At 40.9% G+C, this 27,807-nt stretch overlaps 1 protein-coding gene across 3 annotated transcripts in view; it reads right to left on the bottom strand.

Moving 5' to 3' along the window:
• The window catches only part of MARCHF8 (membrane associated ring-CH-type finger 8), an 84,686-nt gene that overhangs the window by 42,418 nt on the left and 14,461 nt on the right, over positions 1-27,807 (bottom strand). For all 3 annotated transcript variants that reach the window (XM_014310213.2, XM_031062327.1, XM_005416494.2), the window contains exon 2: positions 24,396-24,574. In XM_014310213.2, coding sequence (XP_014165688.1) covers positions 24,396-24,491 — 96 coding nt within the window. In that variant the 5' untranslated portion in view covers positions 24,492-24,574. The remainder of the gene's footprint in view (positions 1-24,395; positions 24,575-27,807) is intronic.

Below are 27,807 nucleotides of genomic sequence, written 5' to 3'. Positions count from 1 at the left end.
AAGAAGGGCAGCACCCAGTCAGGCTTAATAGAGTCTCTGAAGTGATACTGGCAGAGAGAACTGTTACCTCCTTCAAACCCACTGTGGAACTCTCTTGTGAAAAACTAAATCACTTCAGTGAGAGTAAAAGATGACATGAAACTCACAGGTTTTGCTCCTGAGAGAAGCAAAAGAACTTTAAACATCGGTCTTCAGAGACCTACTTTTCTTTAGCCAATCTGACCCTCTAAAGTTTACTTCTGAGACAACTGGCAGAAGCATTGATTGTTTGACAGCTTGTTCTTGATTATCTCTGTTTGAGCCACAGAAGGTTCCCACACAGTTTGTAACAGCCACCAAGCAAATACATTCAGCAGCACTAAACAGCATTTAGCAGTTGCTGGGTGAGCTTGCAGTTAAGATAATAAAGTAGCACCAGGAAAGTGACTTTCAGTCAGTCCCAGTCACTGACTTTGTCTTTCATTCAAGTGTAGCAGACAGATCATGGAATCTAAGAATCATTAAGGTTGGAAGATACCTTTAAAATCATCAAGTCCAACCATCCACCCAGCACTACCACTCTAACCCCTAAACCACATCACCCAGCACCAGATCCTGATGCTTCTTAAACACCTTTGGGTTGGTGACTCCACCACATTCCTGGGCAACCTATTCCAATGCCTGACCACACTAACAATGAAGAAATTTTTTCTCATATTTAATCTGAATCTCCTATCTCATCTTTAGGCCATTTTGTCTTGTCCCCTCTGTAGGCAGAGCAGAAGAGACCAGCTCCCACTTCACTGCACCCTCCCTTCAGGCAGCTGTAGAGAGTGATGAGGTCCTGCTGGAGCTGCCTCTTCTCGAGTCTAAACAAACCCAGCTGCCTCCCCCATTCCTGTAAGACAACTTTTCTAGACCTTTCATGAGCCTTGCTGTCCTCCCCTGGACACACTCCAGCACTTCAGTGTCCCTTCTGAAGTGAGAGGCCCAGAACTGAAGGCAGCACTTGAGGTGTGGCCTCACCAGTGCTGAGTACAGGCGGATGATCACTGCCCCCGGTCCTGCCGGCCCCACTGTTCTTGATACTGGTCAAGATGCCCATGGCCCTCTTGGCCATCTGGACCCACTGCTGGCTCATATTCACCTGGCTGTCACCCAGCACCTCAATCCTTCTCTGTGAAACAGCTCTCAGGCCACTCCTCCCCCAGCCTGTAGAGCTGCACGGAAAAGGCATGCTGCTAACAAAGAAACATGGATTCCAAGACACATTACAAAGGAGTATTTTTAGGAAATGCAACTGTGAGAAAGAAATTAGTAACTTTAGTAACAAGTGGAAGGAATCTATAAGTGAAAGCAACATAACTAGACGAAGTGAAATTTAACAAAAATTAATCCCAGTGTCAAAACCACATCAAGCACAGACACGAAAGGGAAGAAGAGCAAGTCACAAAAAGACATCAAAAAGCAGAGGAGGTGGGAAGAACAGCATAATCTGAAATTCTCTCTGTTCTTTACAGATTTATGAATGTTAAAGATCATACAGAAAAAGTTTCTTCTTTTTCTTTAATGTGTGTCTTGTTTTTCTCAGTAACTCAATGCAATAGTAACTTATCAAAGTTTAGCTCTGCTTTGTAAGTTTGACTGAACTGTCTATTGACAACTGCCTATTTTTGACCTCCTCCAAATGTTCTTCTAAGATCGTCATGCAAGGGTAGGGTTTCCCCATTGAGGCTGGCTCATTTCTACTGCAGCTGACAGGACTCCTGGGCTTCCAAAATCCTTTGTAGTCCTTTGACATAACTCACGGTGAAGGAGTTAAGTGGCATGCAAGGTGTTATTAACAAATATAGAAGGTGTGACTGAGTAGCTGTAACATTTGTGGTCATGCTGCAAATGACAGAGACAATTCTCTGTCAAACCACTCATCACAAAAGCCTTACCTATTTGTGCCATCTTCCAATACATTTGGGAGGCACTATTATATGGGAGATGGTATGCCAACTTTTGACATATCACATAATTACATGCCTCCTTTTTTACTGCTCCCTAAGCACCTCCTGTTGAACACCACCACAAGGTGCTTTAGTCCAACCTGGTACAGCAGTTCCTATGTTCTCAATTCTAGCTATGGTCTTAACTTTGTTGACAACTTTAATACGTTGGTTATCATGAGTGTAAGGGGTTCTGTGTCTCTTTGAGTCAGTTCTCTGGATTAGTCAGCATTCATGAGATATGCATTTAGTGCTGAAGGGGTCAAGAATACATTATCTTCTGCTCCCATACAGGAGATGATTCTCTCCAGAAAGTGAATTTAGATCTTAGTAAAAAATCAGCAAATCAGAAAAACAACAATACATGATAGGAATAGAACAGGAAAAAAGAAATGCCACTAGTGCCTCAAATAACTATAGTGCAGAGGTACAGTCAGACAAAAGTATCCCAGGATGACACTATAAAAACGACAAAATAAAACCAAATTCCCCTAATCCCAGACTGCAATTGTTGCCGTTCCTTCCTTCCTGACCTCTATTTTCTCAGTGCTTTCAAGCTGCCAGCCTTCACTAGCTTCACACAAACTGCTCAGGGAGCACAAGAAAGGCACAGTGGCTAAATCTCTCTGCAGAGTCCAGGGCAGAGGTGGTCTGACTTGGAGAGATTTAACTGGCCTATCCGTATTCAGGATTTTATATCTCAGTCCAAGGTCTGAGGTCATCAGCATCAATAGGCCAACATTTACAAATGGTGTTGAAATGCCTTTCTGTTAGCTTTAAGCTCGGATGTTGTGTGTGTCTGCAATCATCTCACTTCAGGATTGTTCTCTAAACACTGCTGAAGGTCAAATACATGACCAGGTAGGTCCAAAGCAAAACTGCAATGATTATCATTTGTTATATGCAAGACATCAAAATGCTACTTCACCTCCAGTCTGTTCACTTGCTGTTACTTTAATATGAATGCACAAATAAACTGGACCAAACCTGAGCTGTGCCAAGACAGCACATCACTCAGCCTTTACTCAAGACTTGCTCAGTGAGAAGCAGCTGCAGCTTGGCACATCTCTGCACTAATGTGCTCATTCAGCTCTTAGACTGGGCTTGTCTGTATTGACAGTCATGTCCTGACTCACTCGAGCTGCACTCAATTCATGGAGATGCACATGGCTGCCTGCTATCTCTTTGTCTCCACCAAACGCTACACAGGTCACATCCCCACTGTATTTCTTCCCATTCTGCAGTCATTCCCAGGAGGGAAGAAACATACAACAGCATTTCAATAGTTTCTGCTCAGATATCAGAGCATCCTGTACCTTTTGGACAATGAGATGTGGAAGTCTGGGGAGGTGTGGTGGGCAGAAACAGTGTCCCTCCTTTTACTGACCCTCCCTTGTCACCAGTGGCCAAGACAGGTCCATGATGAAGAGGCCAAACCCATTACAGTGTTGAGGCTGAAGCACAAGGAGATGACAGCACCTCTTTGTCCCTCCTCCACCAGACCCAGGGGCAGAGATCTCCAGTCTGGCATGCTGCCATCCTCAAGGAGGTGCAGAGGACCCTCCCTTCTGCAGCCTCACCACTGTTTCTCCTCCCAGCCACACCCATGGGAGGAAGGCAGTCACTGTCATCCTCTGCTGCTGGCAAAAGAGGGAGTCTTCCCTGTTTTCTACTGCTTTTCCCAAGGACATCACAGATGGATTTAATTTAAATGCTATTACAATATGATGCTGCCTTTATATCACATAACTAATAACTCCTCTTCCATTTGCTGCTTTAAGACCAATATAAGCATACTCTTCATTTCAGTTTGTGACATTTCTTGCTGCTGTTAAATAGGGAATATTTTAATTGCATTTCTGATTCTTCCATTAGAAGCCTTTATATTCCATTACAAAGAGACACTGAGATAGGAGATGAAACTGGTAAGGAGTTTTATCAAATCAGTCTCAGCCCTGCTGCTTGCCACAGCCTGAATAGAGGGTATGTTGTTTCCTCTTCTGGTTTGATTCCAGCTCTTCATAGTGATCTACAGAAAAATAACAAAAATTTGATTTCTGCCCTTTCCTTCCTTATTTATTACCTTTTTTTAAAATGTTCAGTACAATCTCTCACCTTCCTGTATCTCTAAGTAATGCCGGAAGTGTTCTGTTCAGTCAAAATATTTTTCTCACTCTTAGTTGATAGAGCACATCTTAGGCAAATTTGGAAGATATTTTAATCCAGAACAATTTTCAGACATGTGAAAGTTTATCATCATTGTAACAATGTCTGCATTTTAAAAAATTGTAAAAATCAGAATAAAACTTCTCTTTCCAAGACTGAGATTTTATGATCAACAGTTCATCCATACGATTTTATGATCACGGTCCATCCAGATCTCTCATGTTTCAGCTTCTTGAATATTCTGAGGAACTTCTGAAGCATGGGCAAAAGCCCAACCACTTTCATATGACACATCAAACATGACATTTTCACCTGGGCCCAAACTGGTTTAAGCCAGGGTGAACATGTTTGAGTCCTCCCTGTGCAAACCATGCTGCAATTGTGGTTTTCTGATACAGTGATAGTATTAGATAGTATTTGATTATAAAAAAGAGTTAATAAAATCAGTTGAGTGGAGGCTGAGTACAGATGAAATCTGAATGTGGATAGTTGAAAAAGAACAACATAGAGACACTTTTAGAAAACCTAATTTTAAATTATCAATATATTACACAAGCAAGTGCAGAAATAACTCTTCCTTCCCCATACCCTGATGACTAGATAAGATAACTCTGGACTCTAGGTGTAACTGAGCTGCAGAACAGTACACGTTTTTGTTAAAAAAATCCTTAAGTCACACAATTGTGAATACATCTCCACTGACTTCAGTCAATTAACTGAATGCACAAGACCCTTTAAGTCAAATAAAATCAGATAAATAATTCTGCTAGCCAGCTTCCATGAAAAAAGGATCTTACACATTGAAAGGTCATACATTCAGTTGTAAGAGAATATTAGACTGCCAGCTCTCTATCTTATGGCAAATATTGAAGCATCTGCAACATTCAAGTAGGAGAGCAATTCTCAGTGTATGCACAGCATATGAATTTGAAGTACTTTCACATATAAAGTCAAAACAAGCTTTTAAAGTTTTAGAGTCAACATTTCAAGCTATTTAGGACTACCAAAAGCATACATGTGTCCCCCTAACAAAGCCACAGACCGATAATGTGTGGGACAAAATCCTGTAACTTCCAACTGTTAAAAGGCACAAAGGAAATGTCACTAAACAACATATTCTTGTGTACATGCAAATTTTATTTAGGTGATCAAGTCATCTTGGAAGACAACATACTGGCAGGCAGCATACATTTATGCCAAAAACATGTGACCATTAATCTCCTGGAGGATTTCACATAAAGCTGATAATTTTTGTTTCCACCAGCAATGCTTATTTACTAAATCCTGGACTGGACTTCAAGCTATCATTTTGAAAAGAAAACAACTAATCTGCACAGCAAAGCACCATTCTGTCCTGGTTGTCTAGCAGTGACTCTTGATCTTTGCACTGTCAAGTTTATCACCCCACTAAAATAAATAAATAAACAACCAAATAGATAGATAAATGCCAATTTCCCCAAAGCTCAAGCAGATCCCCAAGAGGCAGGACACAAACCCACACCGCGCAGCTCACAGCCAGAGGCACACACACACACACACACACACACACACACACAAGCACACTTCAGACAAACAAAGCAAATAACATTTGAACATTCTTGCCAAATGAGACTATGTGTTTGTGTACCTCCCTCTCACACACATGCACAAACCCACACATTACACAGCAAATAATGCTCACAGAACAGAACAAAGACCCTCTGTTATTGTTCCATAAGGTTTTGCAAAATCCCCTTCTTTGTCTAAAACTGAATTAACAGTACAGCTAGAGCCTTAATAATTTAAACATACAAAGCTTGCAAAGACAGACTATGGATTTCTTTTAGAGCAACTGGAAACATTAGAAAATGCAGATATGCTTTGAGAACAGAAGCTCCTATTAACAAGCATCTTTATTCAGCAAATTAAAAGTAGCAAATATTGCAGCCATTCAAACACAGAACCACTGAAAAGACACACTGGAGCTTAAGGCTTATCACATCCAGCTGTGTTTTAACAGAATCTCTTAAGGTTACCTTCCCCCCAAACTGAAGTCCTAAATAACCAATAAAATTAAAAAGCTACCTTAAAGAAAAACAACTCAAAAATTTCCAAAAACCAGCAAGCTGTCTCCCTATTTTTAAACCCCAGCACCTTTAGAAGGTCAGTGTGAATGAAGGAAACATGTTAAAAGAAAATAATGCATCTTTATAACTAGAACTGAACAAAGTATGACACTAAAAAGGATCATTCAGGTAGCACTCTAAGGAGGAACCTCTCCACCAGCCTCCCTTGACAGAGGCTGCCCTGACACACAATTCTCTTGCAGGGCTCAACAGCATCCCTCTGCTGACGAGACATTCTCCTACCTGAAGCTTCATTTTCCAGCATGAATGCATGTGTGTATCCTCAGTGCAGCTTTTCCTGGTTGCATGACTCCTGTTCTTCAGACTAAAGAGACAGAGGGGTTTAAGCAGAGCTGCAGTGTGCCCTACATTTGGTTGCAGATGAATAAAAAGAGTTGGTGCAGTACTTGCCTGGGCTTGTTTAAGTCGCCTAAATATAAATACTAGTGTAGCTTAAACTAGACTAACTACTTCCTCCAGCTGATTACAGTGAAAAGAGCTTGTGATGAATAATGCATGAGAGCTCCTATATACATGCTCCATTCCTTGCAGCAGCTGATGTCCACCTCTCCGCTTCCCCACAGCAATCCTGAGCAATTTTTGTGCTATGAAGCGTAACAATTTTCCAAATGTCCAAAGAGTAAGGAGGATGATCCTTCCAGATCCATTTTCCTTGCTCATTAGTCAAATAAGCTGGTGATTTTCTTTTTTCTTTAAAAAAAGTGTACACAGCTACAAGTCAAAGAAGGCATGATAAGCATAGAATCACGTCTCTGGGACAACATAACACTTGTAAATTCAGTTCCTTAATAATTAGTTTTCTTAAGGGCTGTGATGCAAGAGAAGCTGTGTAAAGATAAGCCCTGAAGACAGCAAAAGAATGTGTCAGACCAGAAAATAATACTGTACAAAGAAGGTGGAAAAAAATGCTTACTGCAGTTGGCGAGTTCAGTTGCCTGTTTAAAGAAAAAAAATTGTTCCGGAGAACTTAGGGGGTGGATTAATATGGGGGATAAGTTCACACGCTTATTTCTCTTAAGCAAAAACTTTTGCTGTGTCAGTAAAATTTTTCAAGCCAATTACAAAAATAATTTTCAGGTATTCCAAAGAGGGAAAAAACAGAAGAGTAATTTGCAGGTAATTTATTAGCAAACACAGTTACTGCAATAGCCAAGTGTTAGTTGTAGATTCAGGTCTATTTCTCAGAATTATTTTGTTTCAATTTCCTTGTTAGATACACATTAAGTTATTTGGCATTCCTAGTTACCCACTGCAATCCGAGTGACACTGCTGTCCAAACACAACTGACAAAGCTCTCAAAAGTCATTAGTTTCCTGTAAAGGAAATGTGGCTTGTCAGTCTCTCAAGCAACAAGAGTTAGGACCAGAGGAAATGGCCTCAAATTGCACCAGAGGAGGTTTAGGTTGGTTATTTGGAAAAATTTCTTCACCTAAAGGGTTGTTAAGTGTTGGAACAGGCTGCCCAGGGAAGTGATTGAGTCACCATTCCTGGAGGTTTTTAAAAGATATAGTGCTCAGGGCTGTGTTTTAGAGGTAGACTTGGGAGTGTTAGATTAATCACTAGACACAATGATACTGAGATCTTTTCCAGCCTAAATGATTCTATGATTTACAGTGAGAGAGTTCATGCAGCTTCCTAAATTCTGAACCATGGCTCTTCAGTTTGGCCATAACTTAATTCTCTAGACAGCTCTGAAATCACATGTCTCAGGTCACATCAAAACTAAAGGGACAGTTCCTGTTTTCTACCTCCAATTCACACAAAAGACGACAGAGGAAAGATGAAGATAACAGAGACTAGAAAGAGAAAGGGATATTCAAAATATTAGAGTCATCTGAAGCTCAGTTACGACTGCTTGTTACTTTGGAAGGACTCCTCTTTCACCTCGGCTAAAGGTGGTCCTCCTGCATGGATCAAAGCTCATAAACGTATCAAACTTATGTCTCTCTAGATGACATTATCCAGACAGTTACATTTATTGTTGTGCTTTTGCTGTGATACCCTGTGACCTCAGGAATATGATACACACACCATAAGGCACAGAAGAGGACTTACCTTTCCATCAACAGCAATTTTTTTACAGACCAACTCCATCTTTTTACTCTCATCACTTCTTGGCACATTAACTTCTAAACTGAAGTTTTCAGAAGACTGCACCCCATTCAAAATGCAGTTTTACCACAAAGTTACATGGTACAAATCTGGTGGCAAAGATCACTCTGAAAATACTTCATTTCCCATGTTCTCCCTCTTACTCAAGGTCAAGGACAACACCCTGAACTAGACAGACCTTTTGTCTCATCCAACACAGCTGGTCCCATATCCTGTGCACTCAGTAATACAGAATACTCCTTTTAAAAAAGAAAAACTCCAATGCTAAATCATATCCACATAAGCATTAGCAGCTCTTGGCTGATATAAAAAGGCTATGGAAACACTTCACTTACCAATATCTACAGATAAACATACCTCAAGGAGGCAAAGTATCTTAACATATAAAAACTGAGGCCTTAATATCTTCCTTCAGGCTCCTCCATTATGCTTTAAAACGTGGGGACCAAGAAACTTCCAGAGAATTAGCAGGGCTTCCTATGGTGAGAAAGCAGAGATTCTGCATAAATCCAGCCTTGTATGCCAGGTAAGCAATCAGCCTGCACACGACAGATGCAGAGCTACTTTATAGAGAGAGCTTCTGTCTCTGCAAAGGAAGCCAAAAGGGCTACATCTTGTTAGCAATCAAACTTCTGCCTTAGCTGAACTTGGGCTGCTGTGGATTCACTACCCAGATGTTTTCTTTCATATCTGGAAGATAGTGTTGAATTCTGAGAATTTTTCTTCAAAGGCTCTAACTCTGAGGCTAATGGACATGATTTGCTGGAGGGGAGGGGGAAAATCATGCCATAAATACACATTTCTAAGGCTTCTATAAAGGGAAGCATGCTATCTAAGCTCAGTTAAAAATTTCACATAGCCCTTTGGATATTAACCCTCTTCCTCTTAGTACTTCAGGAGGTTGGGTGAAAGGTTATGAAGGCTGGTTTCTAAATTCAGTAGGTGCATTACAAAGAATTTATTTTATTTCACCATTACAAAGAATTATGCAAACACAACAAGCTGGAAGAGAAATACAGTGTAATTACGTTCTGCACCAGTGTTACATCAGGGAACTCTCAGCAGAACTATGTGTGCACATGGCCCACCGTACTGCCCCCATAACACCAGGTGTTACATGTAAGTTTCTGGGAGAAGAAAACCAGAACATAAACAGATGAGCATGACAGTAATTAAACACATTTTATTATTGCATACCATTTCTTAGACAATTCTCTCCACTGCATATTCAACTTAAAATGTAATGAGAGAATTAAAGCCTATCTGCCTTCTAAAGAGGGTGCTTCACAGGGATTTCCCTAAAAAAAAAAAAAGTGTTTTCCCAAGTTTTTAAAGAATAATGAGCTCAACCAGTTTTTTAATTCATCCATTCATTTGACATCATGGGGTTTGGACTAAAAACCTGCTTGTCCATTGACAGACATCCACTCCTATACAAAACCTCCAGTTTCTATGTATCAGACCTTCAGGGAAAAAAACACATTGGAAACAAGAATACTGAAAGTCTTAATCCATGTGGCAAAAAACTCTGAAGTGACTTGAGTTCATGGATTTTTTAAAGGGATGTGCGACATTTGACTACTTAGAGTTAACACTGAGTCTTTGACTACTTAGAGTTAACACTGAGTCTAACTTAGAGTTAAGTCTTGAGTCTTGCATCCCGAAATAAAGTAAGCTACTGCTTGGGTTTTTTTCCAAAATACTGCAACCTAACCAATGTGTTAAGTCTTATGTTTGAAAAAGAGCAGTTTAAAAATTAAAGGCATTCAGTTGAACAGCTTTATATTTCATTTAATATGAGCAACATTTTGTAGAATTCTCCTACATGCCTGAATAATCATGTTGCCAGTGTGAAAGAAAGAGATGCAGGAAAGGCCTCGCCAAAGAACAGTGCTTAGCAAAATCATCTTTCATTCATGTGCACTTAATAGGTGAAACTTCAAATAATGTGTGTAGAGTAAATTCAGAGATGTATCACTTCAATTACATGCTTATGCTAGGGGCCAAGCTGAATCATTTTGGTTAAGTATTTAGCTACTGGCTGGCCAGTTAATTTTACATTCAAATTTGGTACAGTCTATTTAGTTTCTCCCATTTTTAAATAACTGCAGCCTCCTGGGGAAATTCTGTACTCGACCATCTGCTCATTTCCTATAAATCCTCCTTTCAGACCTTACACAAATTTCTGAGCTGCCAATCAGAACTTCTTTGATGTCTGGGTGAACAAAACCCCAACTATTCTGAATTAAAACCTGCAGTACAAAGAGATTAGTTATCCCTGATCAGTAAAATAAGAGCAGCGAGCGGGTTACTTCTCTTGAGGTGTTCTGCAGCACACCTCAAGCAGCAGATACACTCTTAGGGAATGAGCACTTATGGTCCTTCCCTGGCCACAGGACAGTCACGAGCCAGGGGCAATTCACCTCACATTTTCAGCCTGTTAATCTCTGGAGTGTCTGTGTGTCCAAGCACCTTGTTTGCTAACATCTCAGTTGGTACTGCCCAGGAACAGCTAATGGATGTTTCCTAGGCCTATGCTCAAAGGAGGGTTGAGGGAAGGGAGAACCAGCTTGAATGGCTTAAAGTGTAACGGGAAAAGATAGCTTAAGGAGATGTTAAATACCAGACAGTGTTTCCTGTCCGTGCATTCCCATAGTCATGCTTGTGCAAGCACTGCTCTGCTCTTCTCTGGCTTGTGAAACACTGCAGGCTGTGCAGATCCAATGATACACCAGACATCTTCCAAACAAACACGGCTGAGGGGAGTTCCAGCAATTAGGAACACTGAACAAGCTAATGAACTTTGATCCTGCAGATGCTTCTCCAAGTGCACGTGAATTTCACAGTAGAAAAAAGTAGCCAAGATTTTATAGCCGTTTTTAATTAAATCAGCACCAGTCTCCAAACTGCACCAAGTGTTAACAAATTCCACATAAGCCACTCTTCCAACACATGCTTCTGTGGAAAAGGCAGAAAGACAGCAGTACCTGTTGGAAGGAGCTGACTTTTGTTGATGCCTGTGTCTAACTCAAATACTGCAACAGGCAAGTCACAATGCTGCAAGCAATTAAGAGCTGCTTACCCAAGAACTGTGAGTGTTAATAAAGCAACTACAAAACAATACTGGGGTATAACAGTAGGATCTGAAGAATTTTTCGAAAAAGAGTTAAAAGACTGACTACAGAAAAAAAACAAAGCAAAACCAACCAAAACTCCAAATCCACAAAAAACAATTCAGACTATCAAAAACTGGATGGTTGAACATGAAATGAAATGACCAAGCAAGTAAGGGGCATATGGGGCTCAGTAAGGCTTTTATTTCCCCTCAATTCTACATTTTTGACTCTGTTTTGCTTTTGGCCTCATAAAATAGAACAGAGTTCAGACCAGTGCCCTGCAAACAAGTTCTCCCCAACAAAAACTGCACAGGCAGGAACTAGTTAAGTCACTTTCATGAACATTTGAGAAATCTAGGAGAAAAAAGTGAAAACCAGAACTTTGCTATGAAGAGGAACTGTATGGGCTTCCTCAAAAGTCTCTCCAAAAAATCCCCAAAACAACAACGAAAAACCAAAAACCACCCAAAAAAACTCACCCCAAGAAACAACCCATCAGATTCAAAAATCACAACAGTTAAAACCTACCCAAATATGCAAGAATTCACCAGAAGAAAGACAACAGGCCAAGGGGTTCAAGGTTCTGCATTAAACGCCCCCAAAAATTCTGATTATAAACCAGAACATCAGATTTAGTTATTTCTGTCCTAATGACTCGAAACGCTATAAAAATGGGTTGATCTCATCTGCTTCCTTCACTCTGCAATCCAGAGACTTGGGTGTGCCTCAGGTTTACTACAGGTAGGCCGAGAGAAGTCAGTGTTAAAAAAGGACTTTAACAATGTACTTCTTGTGGTCCAGCTGGGTACCCCTCCATCATTCTTTGGACAGATGGGAGCACCAGAGCCTGCCACCGAGTTCCTGGTGGGACATGTGTGAGCAGTAAGACCACAGGGAACATCTTCTTGAAGAGGATAGACCAGGAGAGTGCATTTCAAAGGGGGTGAGAGGAAAGATACCTGGGTTTTACTGGATGAGGTGCTGTGGGATGGCACTTCTAAAGTAGTTCCTTTAAATGAGCAGCTGTAGCACCAGAGGTAGAGAGAGGTCAGAGAGAAGCCTTTAAGGAATTGCTGGGCTATAGTAGTTATTATTTATTTTCTAGATGTTTACAGGTGGGTTTGTGTTTCTGATTGAAACTAACCAAGCTGCTAAAATATTTAGACCTAGATATCAGAACTCTTGAAAGCAAATATTTGAATCTGGAGATCTAGCACAATCAATACAAATTTTGATCACTTCTGGGGGCATCGTGAGGATTCCTGGCAGTTTGGAAGCAGAGCAGCAGGGCTGGACAGAGCTGAAACTGGGAATGCTTTCAGGAGAAAGCACTGCCACCAGTCATGCTCAGCATGGGACTGGCTGGACTGGGGGCAGTTCAAAATGCTCATAAATCTAGGAACAGCAGCAGTGCTCTTTGTTGCATCTACACTCAAGAAGAAACAGAGGTTTATAGATGATAAGGGGGAAAACCCCAGGATTAAACAGTCTGGTGTGAACATGATCCAGCTGGAACTGAAGCTCTGAGAGGACAGGATGTCTCTCCTTCTCCCCACCTGCATTCATGGGAAAGGACCAGCTTCCCATGGAAACTGCAAGGTCCCATACACTTCAGTCAGTTCATTCCAGTAACCATTAAAATGCAGCTTTCAGAATGGCATTAGGTATTCAGGCTCCAAAACACACAAAACAAACACTGTAAATGAAACTCTCATACCTGGGCACATTACCCACTATTGAAATTCTCCCCACTATCTCTTGCAGAAGAAACATCCCCTACAGCAGCTGTGCTCAGGATGTGACTGGGAGGAAGTGCTGCCTTATTGCAATCAGGCTCACCCCATCTGTTGGTTGGGGCTTTTTTGCCAGTCTGTTGTCTCCTGTTAACATTTTTCTAAAGGTCTGTTTTAGCTCAGTAGAACTCCCACCCTTACTATGTCTGATATAGAGGAGTGTTTCCTTCTATTTCTCTTCTCAAATGTTTCCATCTAAAAATGGAACAAATGATACTGATATAAAACATGTTCCATTGGTGAAGATCTGACTGATGACAGATTTGATGTTAGCCTTCTCAAATTAAGATGTCTCTGCTGTTTCCACAAGATTGGTACTAAGCCAGGCATCAGTCAATATTTTCAATAATAATATGGAAATTAACTTTAAGAAAACAGCATAGGAAACTCTCTGCCAGTTATATATACAGGTGACACAAAGCTTAGCAGGCTGATGAGGCTTACAGACACTTCACAGATACAGAGCATATGAAACTGATTTGGGGGAAAAAACCCACAGTACTAAAACTGCCTTTTATTTTCACTGAAGTCACACAGGCTGTGATTGCAAATTTTGTGGGTTTCAGCTTACAAAGCAGAAGTACAGTAGAGGATTAGCTGTAGAAAGCTGTAGAGAAATGACAAGTGAAAATGAGAACCTGAATGGGGTTTGAGGACAGGATCAATGCCATTCACCCCTGCATTAGAGCAAGCAGAGTTTTCAGTTTTCCCTCTGAACTGCCAAGGTAGCATTGGAGAACTGAGAGAGGACAAAAACTGTAAAGCCACTGAAATTCTACCAGCAAGAGCAGCACAGCATGTCTTGTAATTAAGACACTTGCTTTTCCAGTGTCCCAACCTTTACTTTCAAACAGGACAAGAGGGGCCCCAAAAGGATACCTTTCCATCCCTCATTCTCCCTGTCCCATTTACAGCACTGAAGGAAACACCCTATTGGGTAAGACTCCAGAATTTTATCTGTAAGTTTTTAGATAAAGTGGATGACCTCACATGTTTTCAACACACAGGTCTAAAAGCAGAATTTAAGAGACTGTTTCAATTACTCAAAAAAGAGTTGCTAGCAACGAGCAGGCAAAGAACTTCTGTGCGCTGTGATGGTGGCTGGCATGGAAACAAACTACAGACAGAAGCTTTACCCTTCATCTTCAAATCAAGGCTGAAAGCTGAAGTGCCACTTCCAAATACCATGAGTTACAGATTTAGTGTAAAGGGGTAACTACATGCAACATAACACAGGTAATTCCAAGTCAGATGTGGCCACCCCTGCTGGCCTTCAATGTCACAAACTTCAAAGGAATAATTAAAATAAAACAAGCCATTTTCAATGAAACAGTTTTGGGGGTGGGAGGTACTACTTTTATGCTGACTCTAACTAGGAATTAGGACAATTAACCCTTTATTACCAGTGCCTAAAATTACATATATATCTATATATAGATATATCTATAACAGACACAGAATCACTAGTTTGGAAGAGACCTTCAAGATCATTGAGTCCAACCCATGCCCTAACACCTCAACTAAACCATGGCACTGAATGCCACATCCAATCTTTTTTTAAACACATCCAGGGATGGTGATTCCACCACCTCCCCAGGCAGACCATTCCAGTACTGTATCACTCTTTCTCTAAAAAACTTTTTCCTAATATCCAGCCTATATTTCCCTTGACACAGCTTAAGACTGTGCCCTCTGGTTCTGTCAGCTGCTGCCTGGAGGAAGAGACCAACCCCCACCTGACTCCAGCCACCTTTCAGGAAGTTGCAGAGAGTGATAAGGTCACCTTTGAGTCTCCTTTTCTCCAGGCTAAACACCCCCAGCTCCCTCAGTGGTTCCTCACAGGGTTTGTGTTCCCAGCCCCTCTCCAGCCTCGTGGCCTCCTCTGGACATGCTTGAGTGTCTCAGCGTCCTTCCCAACCTGAGGGGCCAGAGCTGGACACAGCACTCAAGGTGTGGCCTCAGCAGCGCCAAGCACAGGGGGAGAAGGTATATACAGACATACAGGTGTGTATTTTCTGATTTGCATATTAAAAACATACAAAAATAGGTGTTTTGTCTAAAACTTTAATCTGTACTCCAACATGCCTGTTCCCCTTCTGCATGAACTTCATCACTGTGTAGTGATACAGATTTTTTTGCTTGCTGATTTGGAGCAATTACAAGACAAACAGTCAAGTTTTTTGCATTAATCACAGAAGAGAACCAGCTCAGTCCTATTCCCAGATGTAAGAGAGAAGATATCTTTTCTTAGATTAAGCACAAATCAGCACTGGCAGCACCCAGTGGTCCTAATTTGCTAATGTTCCCATGCTACTCTAATGCTTCCCTTCTCACTCCTTAACTTAAAATAGCTATGGTTTAAAGTTCACAGGTATGCAGTAGCTGTGCTTCATTTCTCCCAGATATCCCAACCATGGAGCATGAAAGCAGAAACCCCTCTCTTTAGGAGCCACTACCACAAATCTGCCTGTAGATGTTTCAGTAACTCTTTTTTAGGCTCCTCTCTAAATTCTAGGAAAAGGATAATCTCATACTTTTAAGAATTTGATGCCAATTCATAATTATCACGAGATATTACATAGAATACACTTAACTAATGAATACATCTACACACTAGAGAGTGAATTTAACTTAAGAGTTAGAAAAAAAATTTATTGACTTTTTAGATAAAAATAGCCATATTTCTATTATATATCATATCTTCTACATCTGTGAGACCTAAAACAGTGGTTTTCCAAGGTGTAAGTACCAAAGAGTAGGAGATACAATTATCCTCCAAGGCAGTGATGCACACTGGATATCTGTGACTCCAAATCCAGCTTTGATAAAGACCCCAGTGGGTTACACAAAAAATTTAGATGTACACCCCATTTAATTACTTTAAGGTCTCTGAAAAATCTAAGCATAAGATGCAAGCTTATTACTAAAAGTGTTCTAATCTTAAGAATACACCAAAAATTGCTTCCACACTCATAGAATCTGAGTATATGAATATCTGTGCTAAACACACCTACTTCCAATCCCCTGACAGATGCACAACATGTGTGCAAAGCAGTTGGTGACACAGCCCCAGATTCCTGCCTCCAGGAACACCAGAAATGCTGCACCCCTAAAGAACATGGTGGAAACATACAGTGCTCACTCAGCACAGGGGTGAAGTTAAATGCTGCAAACTCAGCAGCATTTGACTCCTCTCCCTGACACTAACAGCCACCTGTAGTCCAGATGCACAAGGAATCAAATGTGGTCTACATTCAAGCAAATGAAAAAATTATAAACAGGCCACTTGTACTCATTTTCATCAACATCAAAGTAGTGCTAATTTACAGGAAGAGAGGACTGGGCTGTAAATAAACTTAAACCTTGACAAATAGGTGAATTCTGCTCCTTCCTTTGTTTTTGGAATTCAATTCTTGACTCCTAAAGAATGAAATTCTGAATTTCAACCATTGACCTCACAGAATATACATATGGGCTTGCTCAGTAATAGAAGTATGCTTTGACTTGTGGCTGTCATGCAAAAATCTCTGTAAGAAATTTCCTAAAACAGGAGCTATGTCTTCTGCCAGAGAGAAACATGTTTAGTAGCAGATGAGAGACCATCGCTTCTGGGACCAAGAGAAGCTAAATTAATCCCAAAGGTGGATTTTGTTTCTAGGTGTGAGGATTATTGACTCAGAAGGTTGTACTCCTAACAGCTTAGATTTCAGCAAAGCAAGGAGGAGCAACTTCTGAAGAACAACTTCCCCTGGCCCTGTCAAGAATTATATATACGTGGCATAAAGGCCAAGTAGAATTAGCTAAGTTCAAGCTAAGCCTATGTATAATTTTGCTAAAGTTTTAACTATAAACCACTGGGGTGCAGGATTTAAGGGGAATCAGCAGCTTAAAACTAGACACAGTTTTAAAACTCCCTGAGGTTCAAGTACATTAAGGGTACTACACCATGCCTCCCTGGCAGAATTGTTAGTCTTCCTTCTTCTTTCAAAACAACCCAAAACAAAACACCCTAAAAAACAACTCCAAACACAACCTACTTTATTTTACCAGGCAAAGAAACACATCTGTCTGAAAGATCAAATTAACGAAGTCATTCCTTATGCATCAACGCATGAGGCAAAACATCCTACGGGAGGAAAGACCATCTGTACTTCTGGGGTGTCTCATTTACAGAAATTACATTTAATGGACAGCAAACTTTAAAAATCAGTCTGCAGGAATCTGACAGCCTCACTTGAAAGAAACAATACAGACAATGGATGATGAAAATCACTGCACACTAGAATCAAGTCTTGACTAATACTTTGTCGAGCTGTGGTGATTTCATCAACACAGGTATTTATATGCACATATACATCACTGTGGGATCATGACTGACACACACATCTCATTAGAAGGCAAACAAACAAGCATGCTTCTGCCAGGGAAGAAAAAAAAATAAACTCCAAAGTCACGAGCTCACATCCAGGGCTCCCTTTATGGAAAGCTGTTGCACATTAACATACACCAGAAACATTAACAGACCTGCAAAACACCACCAAAGCATACATGACTATCATGTAATTAAACTGCATCAGCACTTTTGGAATATAATATTTTCTGAGGAATGACTCTCAGCTTCCTTAAGTGAGCTGCTAATAAGAGCCAGACAGATTTTGTTAATGTTGGAGAGGTGGTTTAAAATTCAGGTTAATGCAACTGCCAGAGATCATAATCATTAACTCTAAGTTTCTGGTCTTGAGACATCAAAGTAAGGACCTCACATGCAATAAGCAAAGTCAAAACAGAGATTGTAAACAAATGAGTGATTATAAGCAAACTGCAAAATCTGAAACGGCTGAAGCTTCTTCTCTAAAGAATCACTACCTAAATCTCTGCTGCTGTATCTACTGCTGTTAGTTTTCATAATGTTTACTGAATTTTTAAAAGAGTCTTCTCTTTTCCCTCAAAATCCTTTCAGAAACCACTTCCCACACTTTTCCTTTTGTAATTCATCCCCACTCAGCAGCCATCTGCTCCTTTCCTCACACACACATGCTGTACACACTCCAAAACAAACACAATGCAGAATCAAACAGCGTGATCTGACTTTTTTGTTAGGACTGCTCAAGCAGGAGCAGCTCCCTCCCATGCCATCCCCTCCCTCCCACTTCCTGTCTCCTCTCTTCCCCTTTCACTAGGGTTTGCTGGGAATCAGCATGTGCTAGCTTCCAAGAGTAGGGCTTGAGAGGACCAGCTTCTCATCCTGCACTCAAGCACAACAAGAGCAAAGAAATTCAGGAAAGACACAACATTTTGCACATGCACCACGACCGAGACTGAGCAGTGCTCACCACCAGGAGGAAGACCCCTCTGCTCTCCACATACCCCATGCCCACCATGTTCTGCAGCAGAGCTTTGGGCCATCAGCTCAAGTGTCTGCAGACTGGGACTCTGGCAAAGCAGACATCTCAAAGGACCTAGTGACAAAGGCTTCCAGCTACTCAGCTTTTATCCATACACCTGAAGTCCTTTACAAGGCTAGTCAGCAGCGCCAGCCCTCTTTCACAGATGGGAGTCAGGATAGCACAAGAACCCAAAGGATTTGCCCAATGCCATCTAGCAGGGTGGTAAAACAACAGCAAATCCCAGATTACAGACCTGGCTTAATTCAGGTCTGGCTTCACTCTGTGTGCTTCTTGACAGTCTTCCAGGTACCAAAGGCAAAGTAAGTCATGCTCTTGCCAGGAACACATGGGACAGCAGAAGAAAGCCCTTAAGCTGGCAAGAGGCAGGAAGAGTAGAAAGTGTAACTTCTTCTGAGAAACGCTTTATGATCCATTGATAAACACCAAATGTAAAACCCAAGATTTGAATTGTCAGGAAAGGTCTGGATGGGAAAGGTCTTCACAATTCCCATCCACTCTGAGCCTATGCCTACAAGAAGTACAGCAGGAGAAGTACATTCTGCTTCTCACAGAAAAGATAAAGAATACTCAGACAAAAACTCTTCCATAGTTAGCTAGTATTGATACAAGGCAAACTTCAGAAAGGAAAAATACCGGGCCCCATGTTAATATGTGACAGCTACACATAAACACACAAATCACTGTACAAAAAATAAAAGGGGTAAAATTCACAAAGGATTTACAGCCTGGTTGCTTAATGAATTATTTAGTTTGATGGGCAAGCAAAACCAAACACACCCACACAGAGCATTACAAAGCCTGAGTATCTGGACCAAATTCAGCCACTCAAGAGACCAAATTCACAGCTCAAAGTCCAAAAAGTGAATGGAGAAAGTCAGAGTGCTTCTGTACCTTAAAAACAGCTCTCAAAGTGTCACTCTAGATTCAACAACATAAAACACACATCTTTACCTTGAGAATACTGATCTATGACTACAAACTCTTGCAAATGCATCAATTGCTTTTTTTTCCCCTAAGTCCTGCTTTTCCAGTAAAATGTGATTTATTTGAATCAATAGGCCATAGTGCCTTTCCTGTTACAGGATGCAGGAGATCATTACAGAGGCAGAAGAACTTTATGAAGATGCATCACAATGTGCTTCTCTCACCATAATTTCATATACACAAATGAGGCACTCAGTCTCTTCCAGATGACAGCTTTGAGAAGCACCTGGAGATGTCAGGGACAATCACAGCATCTCTGCTGAGCATGTAGCAGCCAGTAATACTACACAGCACTTAGAAAACAAGAGAAGTGAGCAGAAGGGAGTTTCAGCTGATCAACTGGAATCAGCAAGTTTATTGATCTGCACTGATCAATATATTGCATTGATCAATACAGTGATCAAGACATTGCTCTTCATCTGTGATAAATACTGTGTGATCTTTGATGACAGCTCAGTATTGATTCCCAGGTTGAGATTATTGAGAAGAAACAGTACTGTGCCCAACATCTCATGATCTCTCATTCCATCACTGATCCCACCCATCCCTGATCTGCTTATGAGATCTGCAGAGATCACAGCACCAGAGGCCATGGCTGGTGCACATTTTTAGAAGAGTGGTGAAAAGCTATTGCTGAGGGAGCTTCACTGCAGTAACACTAACAACTTGTAGCAGACATCAGTCTGCTGCAGTGAGGAAGGCAGCAAGCCCTCAAAAAGACAATGATAAAACATAACAGACGCAGAACACCACCTCAGTCACATGCCAGCATTGTTCCTTGTTTCCCATGAAATCCTGAGGGCTGCTTGCTTTTGCATGCACTAGAAAACATTGCTGCCAGCATACTGCCCACCAAACAGGGGAAGGGGGTTGTGGCTTCTCACACACAATACAGCAACTCTCCCTTAAATCAGGTAAGCATGAAGCTATTCCTAGTGAAGGATAAGTAAGAAGCTAATGATGGTTATTAATAGCCCTTAAAGCTATCAGTTCATCTGAGTTAAATGCAAGAGTAATAATCCCTTTACGACCTTCCTTATTTTACTGGGGAAATGTACAAAAGTTTCACGAAATATTGCTGCTAACCTCAGATTTCAACTATTTTAAATGTTGAAAATTATATTAACCTGAATCTATCGGGCTCTTATGTATACATATCACTGAGGACGTAGACCAGAAATGGTAGATAAAAACTTTTCCTCGTAACACTTCTTCAAATTCAATAGGATTTTTGCCACAGTCTTCCACAGGTATTGAGCCTCCAATTTAATCTGCTATTAAGCATGCCTAGGTATTATACATCACTCAATATGAAAAACTGCACTGTAATCACAAAGGTGGTAAGGATTTCTTGCTGTTCTTCATTTAGTTACAAAACACTAGTCCAGAAAACTTCCTCTCATAGCAAGAAAAGCTAGAATAAAACCAAGTCTTAACCTGAAAAACAAGTGCTACATCTTGACCAGAAGCATAGAAGAGAAGAAATAGTGAGATCTGTACTGTTCAGATTGAGAATTCTCCCTCTGCAGCTCTATGACAAATGTGGATAACTAACCACATGCACAATCACAAAAGACAGCAGAATAAAAAGCATGTTCTGGGAAATAGGAAAGACACTGATTTTTCAGAGACTGGTGGAAGGTCTCTCTCTTGGCACCTTGGTCCTTCATTTTCTGCTGCTGTGCTTCTTGAGCCTTTCCTCCAAAGGACTTCTTACAATGCAGGATGTAGGTACCAACAAGCCAAAGGTCTGGTTTGAAATAGCAAAAAATGAAAGCAAGACAAAATTACATCTGCTAGATGACACTTTACCTTTATTCACCTTGGCTTTAGCCACAGCTTGATAATGAACAGGGGAGAGATGTACATGAGTCTACTCAATCTATAAAGTGCACACCTGGAAATGCACTTGGTCTAAGAAGCCTGGTCCTACCAAGCAAACCTACGTATTTATCTGTGAAACAGTACTATTGGTTTTGACTGTGGTTCGATTTTGTTCAGATTGTCAAGTGGCTTTGTACAACTCAAAATATTTTAAGACTACAGTGTACACATTTGTTTGAGTAGCATACTGTTCCTGCACAGGAAAAGTAAGAAATTTACTATTCTTATTATATAATAAAGGTAAGGTAAGAAAATCATGGTACATGAATCAAACTGTGAAATGTTGTAAGTTTTTCTCAAAAACTATTGTATGCTTTTGCAGACATAAGAACTGTTTCTAGGCCAACTACAATATAAGGAAATAACTGTGACCTGTATTGTGGTGGGAACTTATGCAACTGAAATATGAAAATACTGAAGTTACACTGACTTTGTACTGGAACACCTTCTTTCTCAGTTTTACCTAGTATCAGTGTCTTGTACAGTAGACGTTACCTAGGGCACAGCAACTACCTGCAACTGCTCAGTAGATTTGCCCAGTACAGGATCATGTTCAGCTGCATTGCTGCTCTTTATCTTGGAGTTGCTATCTCAACAGAAAAGGATAATCTTGAAATTCTTTTTCTTTTGCATCCCATCTCCCCTTTACTATATTCTTAAAATATGAGCAAAACTCAGTCTTGCCCAGTGGGTCTTGACTGCATCCAAGAGTTAACAGGGACTGACTATAAAGTATCCTTGAACATCCTAACTGATGCAATATGAAAGTTTAACTGGATCGGTCAAAGTCAGCGCATTAACAAACTGATTGCCCTCCAGCTCATTGTAAGATCCAGCACTAAAAGTTAACACCAGGAGCAGGAGTGAGGAAGGGAGTATAAGAGCCAGGCTCATGTGCACAGGAGCAGCCACAGTGTCAGTACAGCTGACAGCTCACCCAGAGCTCCAGCTGTTCCAGCTGTAGTTTTGGCAGAATGCAGGACACCTGGAGATGAATGAATATGCTGATGGAGACAGGAAGGACAAGACTTGGGAAACAAAGTGTTTCCAAGTTAGCCTAATCTATTGCTTGCATGGTCCCACTTCCTCTTCAACACTGCACATATTTAAACAAGTATTCTGTTCTGCTTCTCACATGCTAAGGCTTGAAAATATAACAGCAACCCAGCAAGGGGAACAATAACCAACATTTCAACTAGTTATCATGAAGGAAACACAGGGGATACCTGTTAACACCGAAGTCACTGTGCTGGAAATTAAAAACATGTTTAGAAGAAGAGTTGAGATTCTCACTTGAGCCCACTGCATGGTTAGAGGCACAGGTTGTTCTGATCTGCCTCCTAATCTCCACTGCCCCAGAGCAGAGTAGTAAATTCACAGCACTGCCCTGCATTTGACAAAGGAGCTGTTTCACTCTCAGCACTTACAGTTACTGTATGGGAGAGCACCAAAGGGAGGAAACAGCAGAGCCCTCTTACCCAAGGAGCTGCCCAGACAGTAACTCTGTGTGACAGGTGGCAAGTGACAGATTCCAGCAGACTCCTGAGACAAGGTGCTTTATGGATTTAGAGCATCTCCGCTGTGATAGTAACTTCTTGCCTAGTTCTGGCAACCAAAAGCAGCAGTGTGCCAGCCTAATTAGTTACTGGTTTAAGAATCTGAAGGGCTAGAATCCATTAAGATGTTACTAAGGAAAAGACTCAAAACAGCCAATAATAGGACAGTTTATTTCTCCTGGTGACTTTGATAGGCTCAATCTGGACAGCTGTCAGGTGAGATGAGTAATCAGGGCAAATTATCCCAACACATCAGAAATTACTCTTTTACCCTACTCAAAGTCAATGTTGGTGAATCCCTTCCTGTAACACGACAGTGCCTTTCTAGTCCCTTATAGATAAGCTACACCCGATCTGTAATCAGCACCACTCAGACCAGAAGGAGGTCTTCTCAGAGTTAACCACTGCTGAGCAGTCCACAAAGCAAGCCCTGCAGCTGTACCATAATGAATGTTCTCCTGACATCATTCTATGTTAAAGCTACAAAACCACAAAGAGGTTTCTGTGGAACTGACAGATAATATAAGATCGATGCAGTACAGTGTACACTAAAGCACAGTGCACATTAAGGTTTTTGGGCTGCATCAGACACAGCCCAGATAAATAAGGTTGACATGGGAAGACTAGACATAGTCTTCTTCACATGCTATTAGAAACTGTTAAGTAGTGTATTGATTGGATTTTACTGGACTTCGAATTAGTAGATACTACAGATATTTTTGCATTAGCACCACAGCAAGACCTCAGATTGGTTCCACTCACACACATACTCCCACATTAAGAATACAAATCATATTGCATAAACCAGTACAGTATGTATACATATGGGTGTATACAGCCCTCCTTGTGACATTCTAGTCACTTTGAAATACAGCACAGCTACTGCATGCTACCAAGAGTAAAGAAAAACAGGATGCATGGCTACATATAGGAGTTCACATTCCATATATTTTTTCTTTATATACACCTGTAACAGCTTCTACAATAATGGTATTAGAGCAACCATCCAAATCTCTATCTGCCTTGAATTCTTATGCAAAATAGATGGCTGTAGCTTGCATTTTGCAGAAGTTACTCAACGACAATCTCTAGAATTTTGCAGACAGCTGCTTTAAATTAGCAAACACAAGAAGATAACTTGGCAGTGTTTGTCCTCACTAAAAGCAGCAGTAATGCAAGGAGTTGGGGCTTTGGAATAGAATCAGGTCTGATTTGGTAGCCCCTATAATTTTATACTTAGATAATTTCCAGTGAAAATCAAGCATATCTGACAGTACCTGTTCCTCTTTTTCTTTGGTCTTGCTCCTGGAGACTCTGGAAGAGGTAACATCCTGAGCTGGAATGACAGAGATTTGATGCAGTGGCATGTTCATCACACCGCCTTGTTTGGTCCTATCATTTACAGGAAGGAGGCTTGAACGCAGTGCTCATTCTGTGCCATTGTAAGGCCTTGCAACTAAAAAATAAAAATATTAGATGATGTTAAAGTAGCTCGAAATGCAGTAATTTCTAAACCAAAGCTACGCCATCCACTGGACCAAGACATACGTCTTATTTTCTCTGGATTCTGGTGCCCTTGCTGGGTGAGAAGAGATGCAGAAATTTTAAAGGATTTTAACTAGACAGATCAGAGCACAATTAATGAAAACTGAACAAATAAATTCTCAACCAGTTCTGAAAGCATTCTAAGAGCAGAGCTAGAGGGCAGGGATCATGCTTGAGTTTGCACAGATAGGGAGAGGGAGGAAGAGCAGCTCTCCAAGCTGAGTGTGCTACCTGGAGGTGCAGGAACAAAGGTCATACAGGTAAGTTTCCTAAACTGCCAACCCCCCATACTGGATGGAATTGCCTCAGGAGTCATCCTAAAAACACCTGAATGCTGTAGCTTTGGCTAAAAACAGACAATAGCCCACATTTGGCTCTTGTCATTCATATAAAGCTGTACCAGTTGAAAGATGTATCACATGAGCTGTTCCTTTCCTAAGACTATTAGAGATTAATATAATCAAAATCCCTCACTAGGGATTGTGAATTCACTGGATGGACTACACACACTTTATCCTTCTTCTACTAATGTAACAGGGAAGCATTACACATAGGAAAGACAGTGATAGACATAAATTAGCCAGAACTGGCAATGCTAATCTGAAAGGCAGGCATAATTAACCATACCTTTTATTAGATTAGTGAAGTTACAATAAATAAAAAGCTTTTTCAAACATGTAATATCATGGAGTGTTTATTTGGAATGTAATTTGCCATAAATGAGACACAATCAATTGTGTTTAAAGAACAGATTAGAAAGGAATTAACACAGCAGGGACTATATTAAACAGGGCAACTGATGCAACTGTTCTTCTGTTTCCATAACATACCAACTTTTTGTTTGCCTGGTTCTGAAACTGAAAAAGCAGAAAACAGAGACTAGATAAATACCCTATGTTGTTTAATAATTTGGAAATAGTATATCTGAGCACTTAGTGAATACCCTTAATTTATACTGCACACATTCTTTATTTAACATTTAATTGGAAGTTTTGAAGATAGAACCAGATCATTCAGCATATTTCGTGGAATCAAAAACCTAAAAAGCTTGGCTTATTTCCACTAGACTCCACAGGAATACTGCAGTTGTGTAAAATGAAAACGGGATCAACTATTTTGACTGGGTTTGATTAAACAATATGAAAAAAAAATTAAGTTTCAAGGCACTTTATATAGAGAATGACAGTTCACTATCCTCTTTTCACTGAGGTGGAAAGAATTATCAAAGGTTGTAGAGAAAATGATGAACAAAACCAAAAAGTAAGCAAGGCCTGCTGCACCCCAATCACACACTCCATCTGCTGCCTGATGCTGTTTGCCTGTTCGAGCGCTCAGCCAAGTTCAAGAGCTTTACTGACACGTGGGCAGGATTTGTGTTACTCCCAGAGAGGCCAAGACAGCATCAGAAAGCACGCATGAGAGCTTTAAAGGCAACGCCTCCGTAACTTTCAGGCACCACTTACTTTAAAAGTAAAATATATCAGTGTGAATAAACTGGCAACAAGGACACTTCCTTACCGGAGGACAAATGGAAACATGAGATTTACCTGCATTATTGAATCCCAGCAAAAAGAGAAAACACAGAACCTCCTCAGATCCTCCCCACACCTGCTTAGTTACATCCTCTAAAAGAGCCAAGCTAGAGGGAATATAAACATGGGCTGAGATGGGATTATCAAACCACAATAAACAAGGGGGGAAGGGAAGGTATTTTCCCAAGAAAACACAGAGAAAGGAAATCCAGAGAACATTAAGCTTCAATGAAAATATGCCAGGTAATATGTAATGGAGCAAAAACGAAGGAGTCCTGCTCTGTGTCTCCCCTCGAAAAGGGTTCTGGGCTTGCAGGCAAGGACAAGTTATGACTATAAAGAGAACATGGAAAATTATTGGAAAACACAGTTAACCCTCTTTGATGATGGCAAACAAGTCAAACCAGTTTTTTTGCAGGTATTTCAAGGACAGCATGTGTTAGAATTCTTTGAAAGAGCTCAAACAGCAGATATAATCCAACTGTGTATTCAAAGATGATGTGAAACGGCCCTCCTCTGGTAAAGAAGCCTGGCAGACGCTCTAATAAAGCCTGCCTTTGTTCAAGGGTGGCTTAGAGAAAGCTGTAAACTAAACCCAGATGCCACCCTGTTGCATCCCCAATCTGCTGGGTCCCTAATAATGCACACAACTCAAATTCTGTCTGTATCAACCCAAAGCACTTTAACTCCACAGTGCTAATTAAAGGATAAAGTTACGTGAATGAACAGACCATCTGCAGTACTGAGTACAAACAGACAAGCATGCCAGAAAAGCAATGCCACTCAAAAGCCAACACAAAGCAAGTTATGACAAGTTCCACAGGATATCTCACAGCTAAATTAATTCCACAACCTACCTGATTCAAAGGTAAGCAGTTGGGTACCTGCAAAGTAGGATCCAAACTTGAAGCACATCAAACTGGGGGCCTGCCAAAAAGGAAGAAGTGCTAAGGCAATGAGACTGCCCCTAGATAGCCCCTTCTGGTCAGGATTCCAGTTAGATGTTTAGGCCATACCTCACACAAAATGACAATTCCTCATTACTACAGCATCTCCATCCAACAGCAGAGTACACTTGCCCAGGAGGTACCAGGTAGCAACTCAGCTTCCTCCTTCACTGTGTTTTATTTGGTTCATAACTTCCTGCAAAGCTGGCTGGGGCACATAGGAATGCCAAGACAGAGGACAGCTTGAAGCTCAGTTGTTACTCTTATCTATAGCCACACTGGTTCCTAAAAGATGGATTCCAGCCATATTGCCATTGCAGAGAGTCTTCAGAAACAAATGCCATTTCAAAAGACATAAGAGGTCAAAATCCTGGCTGCAGAGCCCCCAGATGATCTTAGCTCAGTGAAGCTAAGATTTCACCCACTCAGGTAGTCCAGTTTTGCTTTCTGCAGGATAGGCAAAACAGTAACTAAAAATGCCTGCAGACACCTGGAACCACACCACCTAGGTCCTCATTACGTTGCTAGAACCACAAAGCTGCAGCAAAATCAGCCAGATTCAGAGAACACAGGACAGAGTCTCTCAAGGTAGCTGAGAAGTACAAAAGGAAGGAAAAGCATGCACATGACTTGGGCCTGGTAGCTGGGGCATTCCCTTGAACAGC

Source organism: Geospiza fortis, unplaced genomic scaffold (assembly GCF_000277835.1).
Source record: "Geospiza fortis unplaced genomic scaffold, GeoFor_1.0 scaffold130, whole genome shotgun sequence".
Lineage (NCBI taxonomy): Eukaryota > Metazoa > Chordata > Aves > Passeriformes > Thraupidae > Geospiza > Geospiza fortis.
The sequence above is the reverse complement of the archived record's forward strand: the minus strand, read 5'-3'. Positions and strand labels throughout refer to the sequence as shown.